Source organism: Lycorma delicatula, chromosome 9 (genome assembly GCF_047948215.1).
Source record: "Lycorma delicatula isolate Av1 chromosome 9, ASM4794821v1, whole genome shotgun sequence".
In the NCBI taxonomy this organism is placed as follows: Eukaryota; Metazoa; Arthropoda; class Insecta; order Hemiptera; family Fulgoridae; genus Lycorma; species Lycorma delicatula.
In genome coordinates, this window is record NC_134463.1 from 32,546,283 (window position 1) to 32,563,808 (window position 17,526).

The 17,526-nt window shown below is 29.7% G+C and overlaps 1 protein-coding gene across 1 annotated transcript; it reads right to left on the reverse strand.

The window, feature by feature from the left end:
• Positions 1-3,195: 3,195 nt before the first annotated feature.
• LOC142330448 (tubulin alpha chain-like) lies at positions 3,196-16,233 on the reverse strand. The gene is made up of 5 exons (XM_075375689.1): positions 16,053-16,233; positions 11,152-11,453; positions 7,468-7,597; positions 5,367-5,818; positions 3,196-3,462 (listed from the first exon to the last, which is right to left on the reverse strand). Exons 1-5 carry the CDS (start codon positions 16,231-16,233, stop codon positions 3,196-3,198), a joined length of 1,332 nt encoding a protein of 443 aa, XP_075231804.1.
• Between the last annotated feature and the right edge of the window lie 1,293 nt (positions 16,234-17,526).

Genomic DNA, 17,526 nt, shown 5'->3' on the forward strand with positions numbered 1-17,526 from the left:
AAAACTAGGCCCTTATCCAAAGAATGGTAGAAACTAACTTTTTTACTGACTGTGGTTTTGGGGTTTGGGGGATTATGTATTTTCCCTTAGTCGAATCATTGTACCCATTACAATAGGCTACCTATAAGTTGTTGCTAGCTGTTTAGAAATGATGTGACGTAAGAAATGACGTAATAAGCCTACTACTGACAAAATTAATAAATTATAAAAAATACATTTATATCTACTATGTGTGTCATTTGTTATTAAAAGGTAAACCACCTTTTTACGAAAAAGGTACTATGAGAATCAACGCATGTAAAAATAATTCCTCTAAGCAATTAGCAGGTAAAAATATATTGCTTTTTCATACCTCTTTATAAAATGTTGCAAAGTGATAATTCATTACGAACATGAATTTCTACATTTATTTTTCAAAATAAACAAGCTAAAACTCAGTAATACTCTTGTTAATAATGTGAAGATAAAGATAAACTTTTCAATATCCCGGTCTATGAGTATATCGCGTGATCATTTTTTGAGTTGACCCCTTGCCTTAGTTCAAGGAATATCTAAATTAACTAAACTAATATGACAGGATCGTAAAAGTAATATATATCTAGTATTTTTCTTCCTCATCCTTCCATGATAATATTTATCTTTGAGCAGTTATCTTTAAAAATGTTAATAAAATATATATCATCACCTTAATTTGTTTCATTGATTATTGTGACAGGTCCTTATTAAATTATTAGTAAGAAACTTAAGATTAATACAATCATAAATTTTTTTATAACTCTTAATTATGTTTGGCCTATAAAAATAAAACGTCTCCTGTTTATTTATTTGTTGAATGGTTCAATTAAATTAATTTATTTCTCTATTTTTTCCAGTCGGTTTAATTTTAATATATTAAGTTATTTTAATTTAACCTCATAAAAAATAATTGAATTTATTACCTTGTGTTTACTATTTCCAATTTCTCTTCAAATAATATAAGATAAGACTACTTCAGATAATAAGATAAAGGCTATTCTTTACGAATTATTACTTCATCGATTAATAATTTGTTAAAGACATAACTATACACTTTAACAACAATACTTCGAATAACTTTTATGCAGGTGGCCAAAAGTTACTTTATTGCCAAAGACCAGACAGAAAAAAATTAATAACGAAAATCGTTTATCAGTAAAGAAACCAACACAGGAAGCGATATTTATATTTATTTCAATTTATTTGAAATTTATTTCAAATAAATTTATTTCACTTGGACCTCCATGGTGGTATAGCATCTCTACCTTTCATTTGCAAGGTTCTCGGTATGAATTCTGGTCAAGATGAACGTTTTTTGATGTAAAAGGAATTTTTTAAATTTACTTTTCTCGTTTTTAAAAAGGCGGATTGTTTTAAATTATATGCCTATATTTTTATTCACCCAATACTTTCTGACGAACTATTTTAATTTTTTGGCAAATTTATTTCATTCAGCTAGTTGTGCCAGAAGAGGTTTAATATTTAAAAATCTTAGCACGGACTTTACTAAGCGCATTTCCTTTAAGCTTTATCAAGATTTAATTGGTTGGTATTTTAAGGATAAGTTTCTAAAAAGTATTGAGCCTTTGGAGACCAAAATAGAGATTACATTTTATTTGAAAATAACATTGGAAAATAAGATATGCACATTTTATCTATGACCCTTCAGACATATTTTCGGCAACAACGTAAATCCCGTCGCTATAGCATTTTTGGTCGAAAAATTGTGACACTGTTTTCACGGGCCTCTTGAAGCTAACCTCCATTCAGGTAGTTGCAGACTGAAAAGTTATTGTCTGGATTATAACCTCCCAGTCAGGTTCTCTCAGTTTCTGACCGGTCGTTAAAGATGTGTGCAGTTTGGCGTTGTCCATGTTCAGGCAGTTATTTTGATTGCTAGGTGCAATCGTCCTAAGCATCGTTCTGCCTGGCGACAGCAGCTCGTAATGCCTAGACTGTTTGAGCTTCTCACTTCGACCATGATCTTTTTTGCACTTTGAAGCCCTGCGGTGAACATAAGCTAATTTTTTTGGACCTCCGACATAACGAAATTTAAAACACTATTTCTTCCTTAAAGCTTATTTAATTTTCAAAATGACAGATTTTCAACATTTTTTTGAATTGATTAATTTTGATAAGGGCTGAAGTTTTAACGTACAGTTATTCCTAAGTTTCAATTGATTTAGCGCACATGCATGTGTAATTTTTACGATTCATTCATTTACAATTTTTTACAGCTGTTTAAAAACAAATAAATAGCTGCTTTTGTTTATCAAAAATAGTGTGTAAGGTATTTAACTGCAATCTTTTAAATTCTGTGATCTTTTTTTCAAAACATCATCAGATGCCTAAAAGAAATTCTTCAATTGGGAGAAATACAAAAAAAGTACGTATGATGAAAACTGTTCGTGCGGCAGAGACTGAAGACGAAAGACAGTCTTGGAAAGCGACCGAATACACACAGCCCAATCCCGTTCGACTGAAACAACTGAGCAACGGGAAATGCGATATGCCACCGTTACTGTATGTGTGACCGTACAGTATTACCATAGGATTTACCACCACGGGAAACGCAAGTGACCAATATAGTGCAGCGAAGCTGCGACTGGGAGCTAGTAATTTATATTTTCCTAGTAGATAATGATAAAAATGACCTTAAAATATTTCTCTGTTTTAGTAGTATTTTTCCCTAATAAAACATTTGTGGTGGTTTCCTTTTTATTCAGATAAAATGTTTTATACAAAACATTTCGATACGTTGATCGAGTGTTTATTAAAATGAACTTGCTCATTTTAAAAGAAATCAGCAATTTGCTTTGCATACTGATGGGTGGCTACTGCGCATTTTAAGAAATTAAGTAGGCAGATATATGGTATAAATAAGTTGTCAACCCATTTACAAACATTTCTATAATAAGGAATATTTGTAAAAAAACGCCACAGAAAAAGCCTTCCCAGTGTTAATAAAATTTTTATTTTAAAAAGATTAATTTTATAAAGAAAAAATAAACAAAGATTTATCAATAATTTTATTCTTTTATCATATAGATGTTTTAATTGGCTAAATACAATCTATATGTTATAAAAATTTTTCTTGACCCTTGTAAAATTACTCTATTTATATTATTTTTAACATTTTTATTTGTTTTTTAAAATTTTTTCTTTTTTATAACTTTTTAATTATACTTCACTTACTTCATCGCTGTCAAGATTGGGATATCCTGCTTCTTTACTTAGTTCATCTGAATTAGATAAATAACAATAATCTTCTTCAAGAATGGCCAAATCTTCTCTTGCGTAACTAAATTCGCTTTCGTCCATACCTTCTCCAACATACCAATGTACAAACGCTCTTTTTGAATACATTAAATCAAATTTTAAATTCAATCTTTCCCACGCTTCAGCTATCGCTGTTGTATTTGTTAACATTGATACTGCTTTTTGTACCTGAAGAAAGAAAATGGTTTTTTAATGATGTCACTTTCCTTAAATAAATATTAAAAGTTATATTTAGTACGTCAAGTCACAACTGAATAGATGTGCACTTTTTCACTTTCACTTGCACAAGGGTTATTTGGAGAATAGATTACTGGTAAATTCAGTTCATTCTATTCATTCCTTCAGACGTGTGTCTTAACAGTAAAATGTCCCATCTACTGGGCACCTGTTAACAGGTGCCGTTTCTACTGTGCGGTAACAGTTAACCTTGGGCCACTGCTCGAAGAGAGGTGGTGGGGCAAGTAAGACTAATTCAAATTTTTTTTTTTGTTTTGACTAGATATATGAATAGAGATATATGTGCAGCATTTCCAAATTTTTTTATTAGTGCTTCAAATCTTGTGATTTGAGTCAAATATTGCGTTACATGCCGTTTTTACGTTCAGCATGTTACGCGTTTATACATCAATGGTACATACAACGAAAGACAGCTGACTTTAGAATTAGATATTTTAGATATTTGACTTTAGATATTTTCATTTATTAAGTGTATAAAAATATTTTCTGCTTTTGATAATTCGATTTATAATTTCTTACTCATTTTTTCTTTATTTGTTACGTTAATAATAAATCCATTAAAACATTTTCTAAAATGTTTTTGTATATCTCGTAAAAGTTTAAGCATTGTAGTGTATTGAGTTAAGGAGCTAAATTAGTTTAAACTTTCTTAGTTGAGTAATAAATAAATTTTATTTGATTTCATCGTTTTCGTTATACGTAATACGTTACCCCCTTTAATTTGTATAGATATATAGATTTGTATAGGGATTTGTAGTTCAAACTACATGCTCCACGAACAAAGAGTGCATAACAGTATATTAATAAATTATCAAAAAATAATAAACTTTTTATTATTTAAACTTAAACTATATATACAGAGTGTTTCTAAAATGGTGGGCTGACTATATACTTTAACGGATTCTACTTTTAATACTAAACAAAAAATATCCTTAGGCAATTTCCGCAATTATTGGAAAATTGTTATTTTCATATAATTTATATCTCAAATTCGGATAGTTTTATCACAATATTTGGGAGCGTCTTTGTAATAAAGTTTTAAAATTAGCAAAAATCAGGACTAAATAAATACCTTCGCAAATTACAAAGTGGTAACACCATGTTTATTTTTCAATCTGTTATATCTCTATAAATATTAGTTTTATTAAAATTTATGTTATTTACTAAAATTATATTAAGCCTATTTTGAACGAATGGCTTTCTGAAAATCGTTTAATAAATATAGCCCAGTTATGGCAGATATTGACGTAATTATGTCCGTTTTCATCTCCACTTTACGTTCAATTCGATGAAATTTTTTTTATTTATTGTTAATTCTAGTATTGTAAATTAATTAGTGATTTTCTCACAATAATAGACGTAATAATTATGAAAAAATTACAACAATTTTCTCCCATAACTCTACTATTTGTTAACCGATTTAAAAAAATAAAATCTTATATAAATCTGCATTTTTTTAAAGATATTTTTTGGTGAGTTTTACAAGTACAATCCGTAGTATAGTCAGCCCACCATTTTAGAAACATCTGTTTATAAAATTTAAACAAATAAAAAGTTTAATTTAAATAAATACAAAGTTTAATTTAAAAAAATAAATCTTGTTTTTCATTTTTAATTGCTAGAAAATCAATGAAAAATAGCAAATGTTAAAAAAAAAAGTTATCCAAATCTATTAATATTTTTAAGAAAGATTTCACATTTTTATAAAACTTCCTGGTTTATGACAAATTTTATCACTTCTATAAAAAAAATTTGATATTTTCATAAAAATTATCTGGTTTTTTTTGGCAAATTTAAAAAAAAATAATATTAATAAAATTTGTAAAAATACTCACATTAGCTAAATCTCCACCAGGTACAACAGTTGGAGGCTGATAATTTATACCAACTTTAAATCCAGTTGGGCACCAATCGACAAATTTTACGGAATTTAAACTTTTTATATAAGCAATAGCGTTATTAACATCTTTTGGTACAATGTCGCCACGGTATAACATACAGCAAGCCATATAAAAACCATGAGATGGATCACATTTAACCATTTGAAAATTTTTATTAAAACAAGAGCATGTAATATCTTTAACTGTTGGTTGTTCATGATACGCTTTTTCAGTTGATATGATCGGTGCGTATGTTACTAATGGAAAATGTACTCTTGGAAATGGTACTAAATTCGTTTGAAATTCAGATAAATCTACATTTAATGCGCCATCAAATCTTAGACTAGCTGTTATTGAACTAACTACTTGTCCTACTAACCTATTTAAATTTTTATAGTTCGGTCTCTCTGAAACAAAAAGAAAAATATCACAAATATCACTTAATGCTATGAAGAATAGACCTTAATGGTAAATAAAAAAAAAATACTTAGTTAAAATTACATTAAATTAAATTAATACTTAATTTAACTTAAAATTAAGTATAATTAATTAATTTATTAATTAATTAAGTATAAATTAATACTTAATTTGGTACCGATATCCTTACCAAGGATATCGGTATTTTGGGATATTTCCTAGGAACTCCACAAAAAAACATTTCTTTGTAATCCTTGGAAAAGAGTAACTAATATTTTTACAAACAGTAATATGTAAAATAGAAACTACACCCCAGTAATATTAGACAACGTAATTGTTTTTAATTCATTTGGGTACTTCCATGCCAAACTCGATCGGGGATATGTTTCCTTCGCACGTTATATAATATCCGAAGGAAAAGCGATTTTTGTTACCACAAATATTTGATTATGTTAAAACAAACTCGGTTTCAAGTAATATTGCTGTTCCCATCTTATGTAAAGTATCTTGAAATCCTAAAGAATTTTGGAAGGGATGAAAACCCACACATTGGTCTTATAGGAGGAGAGGTTTCACCTAATCTTGTTTTGTAGTTGTGATGTAAAGGTGATTCTATCACCTGCACGATCTGCGAGGATGTGGAAACTTGTAGGATTATCGAATAATTTTTTTAGTTTGTTAAGTGTACGATTTAGGGAATATTGTTCCTTAGACTATAAAAGAGCCAAACCTAGGGTTTAGGGGCCTATAAGGTAATCTCATCAACTAAATTATATGCATAAAAGGACTTACCCAAACCCTTGACTTTTTAAAAAATTTCTGTGTTGTTGACTCAACACTATTGACGTAGGAAAATCATTTATTATTACTTATTCTCAAATAAGTTTTAAGTGATAATTCGAGTTTAACAAAGTTTTCAGTAATACTCCAGGATGATCTAATGAAGAAAGATTTCAATTCTAACATAATTTTCAAAGGTATTTTCGGGTCCAAAATCTAGGTTATCTGTTAATTTTCTAGTGTTAGTAAGCTTTGTGTCAAGTCTCAGTTCCAGCGTTGAAGGCAGTTAGTTACTTTTATATGGATTTGAATACGATGATCGTGGATACCGGTGTTCTTTGGTGGTTGGATTTCAATTAACCACAAATCTCAGAAATGATCGACCCGAGACTGTACAAGACTACACTTCACTTACACTCATTCACTTACATATCCTCATTCATCCTCTGAAGTAATACCTGAAGGTGATTCCTGGAGATTAGCAGGAAAAAGAAAGTAAACTTTGTAAAAATCTTGTAAATCTTACCATTTCAATTATGAGTTTCGCTGTTTCTAAGCTTTGTCTAGTAGAGTAAGTATGTTCGTAAAATTTAAATTAGAGATTTATCATTTTGAGCGAAAATTTTAGATAGATAATTTCACTTATCTAAGTTGTTCTATAACCAAATCTTGTAATCCGGCTTGATATTATGTAGTTATCAAAGTACCTAATTTTCTTTATTTGTTATCCTTTGCATATACTAGTCTGCTTATAAATTAATAACTAATATTCCACTTTTAAGTTATTAGAAGATTTATAATTCCTACATACGAAGTTAATATATTTTATTACTACTTTTTTGGAAGTAACCTTTATTACCTATATTTAGTTGTTTCTTGCATATGTCATAAATTGCTTCATTATCAGCCATAAAAGAACAATCTGTACTCTCTAGAGTAGAATGTGTCATTAAAATTGTGTTATAAGGTTCAACAACAGCTGTTGATATCTGAAAAAAATATTAAAATTTACTGAGAAGAAATGTATTACGTATAAAATATAAAGAGTACAAAAAGTTTTGGTATGATCAGCGAGCGAGGTTTTACAATTACAGAGTAAATTATTCTATATCAAAAGTAGTACATATCCAGTAAAATAATTTAATTTAATTATACATTTGTTTACTTTCTGTTTAGGAAATAAACAGAAATATTTCCTGAGACATCTGAGATTACGTTATGATTCATTATTACATGTCGACCGACTTCTCGGCCGACATGCAGCTAAAAATATAAACCAGTGAATGTATTGCCTTATAGACATTTAATTTTTGAGTGTTACAGAATTTTCCGTTCAACCTGTTCGTCAAAAAACAATTTGTAACAGTCAGTTAGTAACCAGAGTAATTTAGTAACCATATAATTCTATTAAATTATTTAATAATTTTTACGTTCCATAATTATAATCGTATATGTATATAATTCGCTTTTTTGTCATTTGTTCATCATATTTCTCTACTTCCGTTTTTTAACAGGTTAGCTGCTTCACCTAAAACTAAGAGTGTTTGACTGCACTGCTACAAATTTTATTCCCCAATCTTTCTTTTTTAAATCATGTGATCGTGTTTTTTAAATTGCGAGATCAAAATTTCTGTTTTTCATAATTTCAGTGAGACTAAGTGTCTCAAAAATAAGATACATACAGCATATGAAAAATGGGGGGGGACCTATACACTATTCCGTTCACACGGCTAAAATAAGGGAAAAATTAATTTACAGCACACATTCGAATTTTTTATGTCGCTTAGTTATATATTTTATCTATCAATTTGTAATAAAATAATTCAAAAGGAATTTTGGAGAGAAAAAAGTATATTTAATAGAAGTTTAATTGTTTTATCCAATAGAGATTCAGAAAAAAATGATGGGACACCATATAACTTCCTTGCTTTTTTATTTTACTTCCGTTTTTTTTTTTTTTTTTTTTTTTATTATTTAATTATTTATCGTAAAATCTTTTTACAATCAGAGGTTAATAATTATTAATAAATCAATATATTTAAATTGAAAAAAAAAGTTAAAGGGATGGATGAAGTGTAATTTGAACCGTTATCCCTTCCCCTTGTAAGAACTGTGGAGCCAATGAAAATAAGTACAACCTGTTATATATCATTGAAAAAGTTTCAATGATGGCTTATTGCAATTAAAAAAATCCAAACTTTTTGGATTTTGGGCGTAAAATCCAAACACTTTTGGTTCAGGCGATTGCAGTTAAAATTGCGGTGCACCACTAAATGTTGTGCAAATCCAAATCCAAAATTTCAAACTCCTAAGGCTAATCATTTTTGCGTTCTACGACATACGTACACACAGACGTCACGTCGAAACTAGTCAAATGGATACTTCCGTTGAAATCTGAAAAACCTAAATTTTTTGCGATCACAATATACTTATTTTACTCTGTACAAATATGTAAAAAGTCCACGAAAATGTATACCACATCCCCCGTACACTGGGACTTTTGCCGATGTAAGTAAAATTATTCTACATTTAGTTTATTTTGTTAAAATTCAGCGGCTATTTTGTAAAATATTAAATTTCTAATTTCATATTTATTTTATATTTAATTTATAATTTTTCGCAAATAGCATAGTAAAATTTTGAATGAGGCAATTCACAAATTAGTATAACATTTGGAATCGTAAGTTTTTTGTCTTAAATATTAAACGCAACAAGTATCGTTGACAACAAGTATGAAATCGCTATTGCACTGAGACATCAAAAAACTGGTTAGAATTATTAAATAACATTCCAGAAGTACTGTATTGAGAAAAACCTTTGCGTTTGTATTACATTTTGTTTGTCTTTCAACCAAATTAAAGGTTTTTATTTTGTTTTTGTTTTTATGTTTTTGTGAATTTCTTTTGTTTAAATATAAAATTTAAAGGAAACTTATAACCACCCGATACTATACGATATCCCTCTCAACTCCCGATTGGTGAAATCACTTACCCACCAATTGGTGGGTGATCACTTTATTTCCAACCATCGTTGTTGGTATTTCTGAACCTTAGAATTTTCCTTAGTACCCGCCTTACAAGTTTTATATATTTACCCTTGGTTTAGAGCTACACATTCTGTGGCGTATAAAACTACTGGTCGGATTTTAATTTTCTTGAAATGAATTTTCTCATCCTTGAGATCAGTTTCTTTAGGCCGTAGGATTTTAGAAACCCTAAAAAAAAATTGAAATTCGTTTTTGTTTCTTAAATCTTCCAACCTGATTCATGTTTTCATATGTATTATTCGAATACAAATGGAGTTTTTATTGTTATCATTGATTTCTAAAAATATGAAAATTATTACAATAAATCGTTGCTAAAATTTTCTTACAATTTTATTATGACCTGACAATTTTGTTATACCTAATATTAATTTCGGTCAACAGTTTTAAAATCTCAGTTTTTAATATTTTATTCTAGGGTTTCAATTTCATAATTTACTTTTAAGTATCAATACTTTTTAAGTATAGAAACCTTTTGGTTCAGTTAGATAAATTTGCCTTACTGAGCAATTTTTTGATTTGGTACCCATGAATAATCTTTTAAATATAAAAGATATATATATTTCTCAATTTTATTTTTTATGTTCATTAGTATAAACAGATCTTTGTTAGCTAAAGACCTTTTTAAAGTAGACTGTTAAAAAATTTTTTTCATTAAACGTACTCTGGGTTACGAGAAAGGAACTTTTTTTAGTGTTACACTGTTGCAATTTTCAATAAATTTCTGAAAGTATGTAGATTTTTTTTACAGAAACAATAATACAGTGTAACCCTATGACTTACTTGACAACCGCGTTATTTCGATAAGTAAATTTTAAATAAATTTACAAATTTACTATTTAATTTGCATTTAAAATGTACAAATAGTATACTTAAATAACAAAGAGGATCAATTAAAAAATAGGCAAAAATCCAGCAATATTAATAGAAAAATCCAATACAGTGTTTACTGCATTGAAAAGTGCGCGGAAAATAAGATATTTTTGGTTGGACAGGTTATGTATAAGGCCGCTATAACGCGGCTCGATATACCGCGGATAGTACTGTACTTTGAAACATTACCTCTGGCTATTTTTCATTAGCCGTCGAATTATTTATTTTATATTATTTAGTATCTTAATGTAATTACTTTAGTATTTAAGATTTAAATAATTTGTGCCTTATCAGAATTTTTTATCTTCAATTTTAACCGTGGTTTTACCGTGATCCATTTACGCAAGTTCGTTTATTTATCCGTGAAGTAGCACACCTGTCCATTTCTAATATGATCTAGATAATGTATTTTATACTATTCAGAATAAAAGATTTGTTCAACAGTGAAATTTAATACTGTCAAAATTATATTGTGTAGAATTTCGTGATAAAATTTATATTAATATTTGTTGATTTATTTTTTACAGTTAGTGGTCTACCTAAATAGTCAGGTCATTTAATATAAGTTATACCTGTATGCACTGTTTTAATTTTTAATAATAGTAAATTATTTAAATATTTCTTTACCTGTGGTGCAGGATAAATCGAAAACATAAGTTTACATTTTTTTCCATAGTCAGTTGAAATATGTTCTTGTAAAAGCGAAGCAAATCCGGAACCAGTACCTCCACCTAAACTATGAAATGTTATAAACCCTTGCAAACCCGAACAACTTTCAGCCAATTTTCTTATTTTATCTAGAACATTGTAAACAATTTGACGACCAACTGTGTAATGTCCACGAGCAAAGTTATTAGCTGCATCTTCTTTACCGCTTATTAAAAATGATGGATTATATAATTTTTTGAAACTTCCTGTTCTTACTTCGTCTGTAAAAAAAAAAATAAAAATAAATTTGTAAAAGAAATGAAATGGTCTTTTGCCGTTTATATACCGGGTGATTAAAAACAGACATTTTAATTTGGTATACTGTTTCAATAGTACTTCGCCGCCACAAGGAGAGCTAATGTAACACTGACGCGCGTGTGTGTTGTGTAACTAATAACGTGAATTAATATTTCTTTAAAAGATGACGAGACAGTTACCTTATTATAAGCGATTAGGATTATAAAGTGTTCCTCTAACTACGTCTATTCGTATTATTAATTCTTCGATGTACTATTTCGGTAATAATTGTTCAGCCCTGTTTGAATATAGCTTGAATATATGGAATACTAGCACCCAGTCGCGGCTTAGCTCGCGCTATATGGTTACTTACGTTTCCCGTCGCGATCAATTTTTATTTTTATTTTATGCTCTTTTAGTCTAGAAACCGGAGGCAGGTGCAGCCGTTGCGTCTCGCATACAATAACAGTGGAAGTGGCTCTGTTGGTCGAGCCGGCGCTCCTTACACCCTTAAAAATTTCTTGTGCACTACTAAAAAATCGATATTCAACACCCGAAAATGATTTTGCTAAATGATATCATTTCCTATGGAGAAATTAAAATATTTTAACTTAATTTTTTTAAAATTCTACTTTAAGGGTTAAAATAAAAAATCAAATTTTTTAAAGTCAACCCTTAAAGTAGGAATTTAAAAAAGTTGAATTATTGATTTTCAGGTATTCCGATGCGAACTACACCTGACAAAAATAAAGTTGATAAATTCATCTGTTAAAGAAATAAGAAATACTCCATATTTTAACCCTTAAGAAACTTAAAAAAAAAATCCTTTGTGTCAACTTTCACCGTAAGAAAATATATACAAATTTTCCTCGATTTATCTTCAGTAGTTTTTTCTGAGAGTTGATTATGGATGTGTCACGACGTGTTTATATATAAATATATATAGATTTAAGAAATGTGTTGCTACTCAAAATAACTCAATTTACATTTTATTTTAACTATTCCAAAGCAATTCATAAATACTACCGACTGAAATCTTTGAAAAATTATTATATTAAATGTATCGGTGCATATTAATATTACATTGACCGTTGGTAATTTTTATAAATACACTTTCTTAGATTTAACCAACGATTGTTTGCTATAAATCAGAAAATTAATATTTTCTTGATGGTCTATATTACTAGTAAACGAAATTATTTTTAAATCAAATTTTGAAATAATGGCTAAAAAAATACATTTTAGATGTAGTTTACATAATAGCGAAATTGAAAACAAACTCAAGTAGTAAAATTAATAAACTAAGATTTAAAAAGCATGCAGGAGAATGTATGGCTAAAAAATATTTAATCAGACAAATATAAAAACTAGAAAAAAGTATTATAATAAGTTGCAAATGTTTTGGGAAGATTTCAGTAAAACTGCTTGCTGTTATATTAAAATCGAGAAAAGATTTTAAACAAATTGAAAATTAAATTTTTACTATAAAACTAACTTTTAAATATAAATATCGCAAATTCTGTGTGATGTTTAAATCTGCCATGTATGTCGTTTAACTTGAAGTAATATAATACGATGAACCATTACACGAGTATTAGCCATGGAATATATTGAGTCAGCAGATGTGATATGGTAGATATATCCTTGGTGCCGGCGGTTTAAACCTCGGGTGCTTTTAAACAAACGAAAGAAAACTTTACGGCGACTGTCTTGCACTGAAAGAATTGGAAGTTCTTTACGATTTTTGATAATGGAATTCTCTTACATTCTTAAGAGCAAATATTAAATTAAATATATATTTTTATAAGCTAAAAGTTGTTTATAAATTTGTCTATTTCTTGTCATTTATTGGAAATATAAAAGTTTTTTATATGTTTTAAATTGAAATTGAAAAGTTTTTCAATGCTGAAAACTCAATACCAGTTTTTATTTTATTAATTGAATTTAAAAAATGGAATTGTTTTCTTTTCCAAAACCAGTCAAACTTTTAAATGTGTATGAAGTGATTCTATTGAAATTTTTAATCGCCTTCAATAATTACTTTTCTATTTAATTAAGAAGAAATATTTTCGTTAATATTTTTGTTGTAATATAAAATATGTAAGAAGTTAATATGGGATAATATATAAAAAAAATTACCGCCATGGATTTGTCGATAATTGTACTTTAAAAGTTTCTAAGTACGTATTCACATGTCATACAGAGACGAATATAGTTCAATAGTCTATGGAATACTGGCACACACGTTACTCTTCAAACAAATTCCAAAAAAAATAATTACAAGGTTTTAACGAAATCTGCACGTCCTTGTTGGCCAGTTCTGATCTCTAAAAATAATGATTACATTATCCAGAAATTTGGTATGCAATAATTGAATGGAGTGACAGCGTCACCAAAAAAAATATCAAAAAATAGGGCCCCCAATTTCTCCCGCAGCCCAAATTGCGCACCATACAGTCACTTTTTGAAGATTCATTTAACGCGGGTGAACTATTCCTTGGGGTTTTCACTGCTTTATATCGACAGTTTTTCTTCTTCACAAAGCCGTTAAGGTAGAAATGAGCCTCGTCACTAAAGATTATTTTCCGTTGAAATTCATCATCCACTTCCTTGTGTTCCAACACTCGATTGACGAAGTCTCTTCGTTGTTTACGCTCTGAATCATTTGAATCTTTGTATGTATTTTGTATGTCTTCAGAATTCATTGGACTAGCCCGTGAAATTTATATTTTTTGTGTTCGATGACTTATTGATGTTTTAGGATTAATTATTACAGTTTCACTGCAGGGATGTGTAGTGCAAACCGACCGAATGTTGATGAGACAGTTTACCGAGATGGGGCGTTGTATTTACTCAAATTATAACGTTATTTTCTCATTGTTTCGCCAAACACTACATTTTTGTAATTGTTTTTGCAATAAATAAACGTTGCCCGTACTTGTAACATGGCATTTATAATATCAGTCTCACTTAAGACATATCAAATATGGAGGCTTAGAATTTTGTTAATTTAAGAAATGGTGTGTACCGGTACTTATTAAGGCACTTTTAATTACGTAATATAAAACAATGATATTTTTAATTTAATAATATATACGTAATTTTTTAACTTTCCTGGCATTATGGCTCTAGAGCTATGGTGCAAAAAGGAATGCATGATATATAAGCAGTTAAAAAAGGGGTATAGAGTTTTTTTCATTTCTCAACGTTTCATGACCTAGCGACCACCAAAAAACAAAAAAACAAAAAATTATAAGTGATGTTGGTACGTACGTACGTATGTATGTGTGTTTGCGTGTTTGAAGTCGAATCTCCTCAAACTTCGGAGTAATATACTTTGAAGGCAGTAATATTAATGGGTGGGAGGGGGGTGCCGATCCAAGTTAATATTTAAAAATATATTTCCATTATATAAAAATAACCAATGTCAGAAAAGGACAATTAATGAAAATATAGAGCCTATTGCTGTGGTTGTTGCTGCTGCTGTGGTTGCTGCATATGTCAATTCAATATCGGCGGGCGATAACGGTAGCAACGATGTGAGAAAGGCGCACAGTATACGGACGGAAGCATCGATCGATTATAAAAGCATCACTCCCACCGAGCAGATGTCCGCGCACAGTTCTTCTCCATAGCGGCGCTGCAGCCCCACCACTCTCAGGCTCCAATAAAAGAGCGTACACGAAAGTAAATTTGCAATTCATCGTTGACCACCACCTGGAGAAGACCAGGAAGAAGATGAAGATGACTGAAGACAGAAGTTCCATGGCCGGCTCAACGTGGGACCTCCCGGCGGATGCAGACATCCCCACTGGAGCAGCAGACCTGGCCGGCCCCGGCCGAGGGAGTCGCTGGATGCGGACTCTTACCTTCCCGCTCCAGCTCGCTGGGCTTCAATCGCTCTGGCCGGCGGACTCAGCCGCAGGATCCGGCCCAGCGTGGGATCGCTCGAGTAGAACCACCTCGGCCGCACCCGCGAAGGACGACCGACGCCGACCCGACACTGAGGGGCTCTGGAGGCCACCACTGCCAAGCTGTAGTGGGGACCCAACTGCCGCTGGAGGAAAGCTCGAACGGACTTCAATGGACGTGCCGCAACTCTCCGACCTCACCAGAGACCAGCTTCCGGACCCAACAGCTCTTCTTAGAGCTAACGCATAAACGGCCCTTGTTATATATATATATATATATATATATATATATATATATATATATATATATATATATATATATATATATATGCCATTAATCATTTTACTTGATTTCAGTTCAAATAATTACGGTTGTGGATTTATTAACGTAATTTGTATTCTTGTTTTGGTGTTTGTGTGATTTGAGATTTATATTTTGATAAAACTTTTGTATAAAATTGGTGTAACCATTCTAATATAAAACGACAATCGTACCTTTTATCTTCTTCCTGGCGCAACCCGAGTAAAAGTGAATACTCCTAAATGTATAAAATATATCACATATTTATGTATTAAATATACCGCTTATTTATTAAACAGTTTATACAAATGCATAAGGTATTTAATAAAATTACATATAACACTACTTTTTCTTTATTTACATCAATTTACCTATTACGGTTGGTTCAAGATCAATAAACACAGCTCTAGGTACATATCTTCCCTCGATTACTTCTTGAAAAAATGTTGTAAAACTGGAATCACCCCACGATGGTCTTAATGATTCTGGAACTTGACCGTCAGGTTCTATGCCATGTTCTAAACAATATAATTCCCAACATGCATTGCCCATTTGAACACCAGCTTGTCCCGCATGGATTGATATGCATTCTCTCTTAATATTCGATATATATAAAAAGAAAAATTTATTAGTTATTAAAATTAAAGCTATTATATCAAACAATTTGAATAATTTTAGATAACTTTATATTATAATAAAATATTTTTATAAGAAACATTAGGAAACAATGCAGTGTGTTTTAATCATTAAAAAACTTAAGTAAAATAATTTATTTCTTTTCTTTGATCATTCCTGAATTAAATTCACTGTTCTTAAAAATATTTTTTCTTTTTAGATTTTAATTTTGGGTATTTTTAGGAAAATTTAATTTAAAAAATATTCTGTAAACTTCATTAACTTAAATTAATTAATTAAGATATACTCGCTTATTGTTATTAAAACGTGATTAAGTATTAATTGTTTAACCATTAGATTATGTTCTGGGAAATTATGTTATTGAACTTTGATTTGGCTTTTATTTTTATAAAGATTACATTGTTAATCCATAAGGAGTACAATTAATTATTAGTTTATCATGATTTATCTTTACTTTTTTTTAGATATATTTCATACTGTAATTATTTTATTATTTGGAATAGAAAGATCTGTTTTTTACCATTAAGTACTGAGCCTATGTGCGTTTTTTTTGGAACAGATTTTTCTTATTTATCGTTTTCAAAGAATAAATTTTATGTTACAACCTTTTTTTCTAAATTAAAAATAATCTTATTTTTCATCCTAAAATGGGGCAATACTTTTAGATAAAAATTTGAACAAAGTATATTATGTATTGCTAAAGAAGTATAAGTGGTAGAATAAAATTCTACTTCAACACGTTTTAAAACAATCTGCTTTTTAATACATTTTGAGGAAACTTAACATTATAAATAATTTAATAAATTTTCAAAATGTAATAAAATGAATTGGTCTTAAAAACAAGTAGTAATTAAGTAAATAGGTTTTACAATTTGAGCAGTATATTAGCATTTTCTTGCAGTAATGCAAACATTATAGGTAAGTACTTCATATAAAAATGAATAAGTTTTAAAGGGACGCCCACTAAAAAAAATATTTTGTTAAATGGCCATGAAAAATCAGTCTCTAAGAAAAATAAACGGCATGTGACGTATTAAAAAATAAATTATGCTCACATCCATACATATGTGCTAGCATCTCCTGTCGCGGTTTTGGCCGCGCTATATGGTTACATGCATTCTCGTGGGAGATCAATTTTTTTTATTGTATGTTTTCTAATCTAGTAACCGGTGGCAGGATTCAGCCAGTCACTCATACATACAGTAACAG

What these genes read in the sequence shown, in the direction of transcription:
- LOC142330448 (XM_075375689.1), bottom strand. Translation starts at nt 16,233, where the DNA reads ATGGGCAATGCATGTTGGGAATTATATTGTTTAGAACATGGCATAGAA. An exon ending in CAAGAAACAACTAAATATAG is followed by an intron (nt 5,819 to 7,467) that starts GTAATAAAGGTT and finishes TTTTTGTTTCAG; the next exon opens with AGAGACCGAACTATAAAAAT. An exon ending in CTGGTGGAGATTTAGCTAAT is followed by an intron (nt 3,463 to 5,366) that starts GTGAGTATTTTT and finishes TTCTTTCTTCAG; the next exon opens with GTACAAAAAGCAGTATCAAT.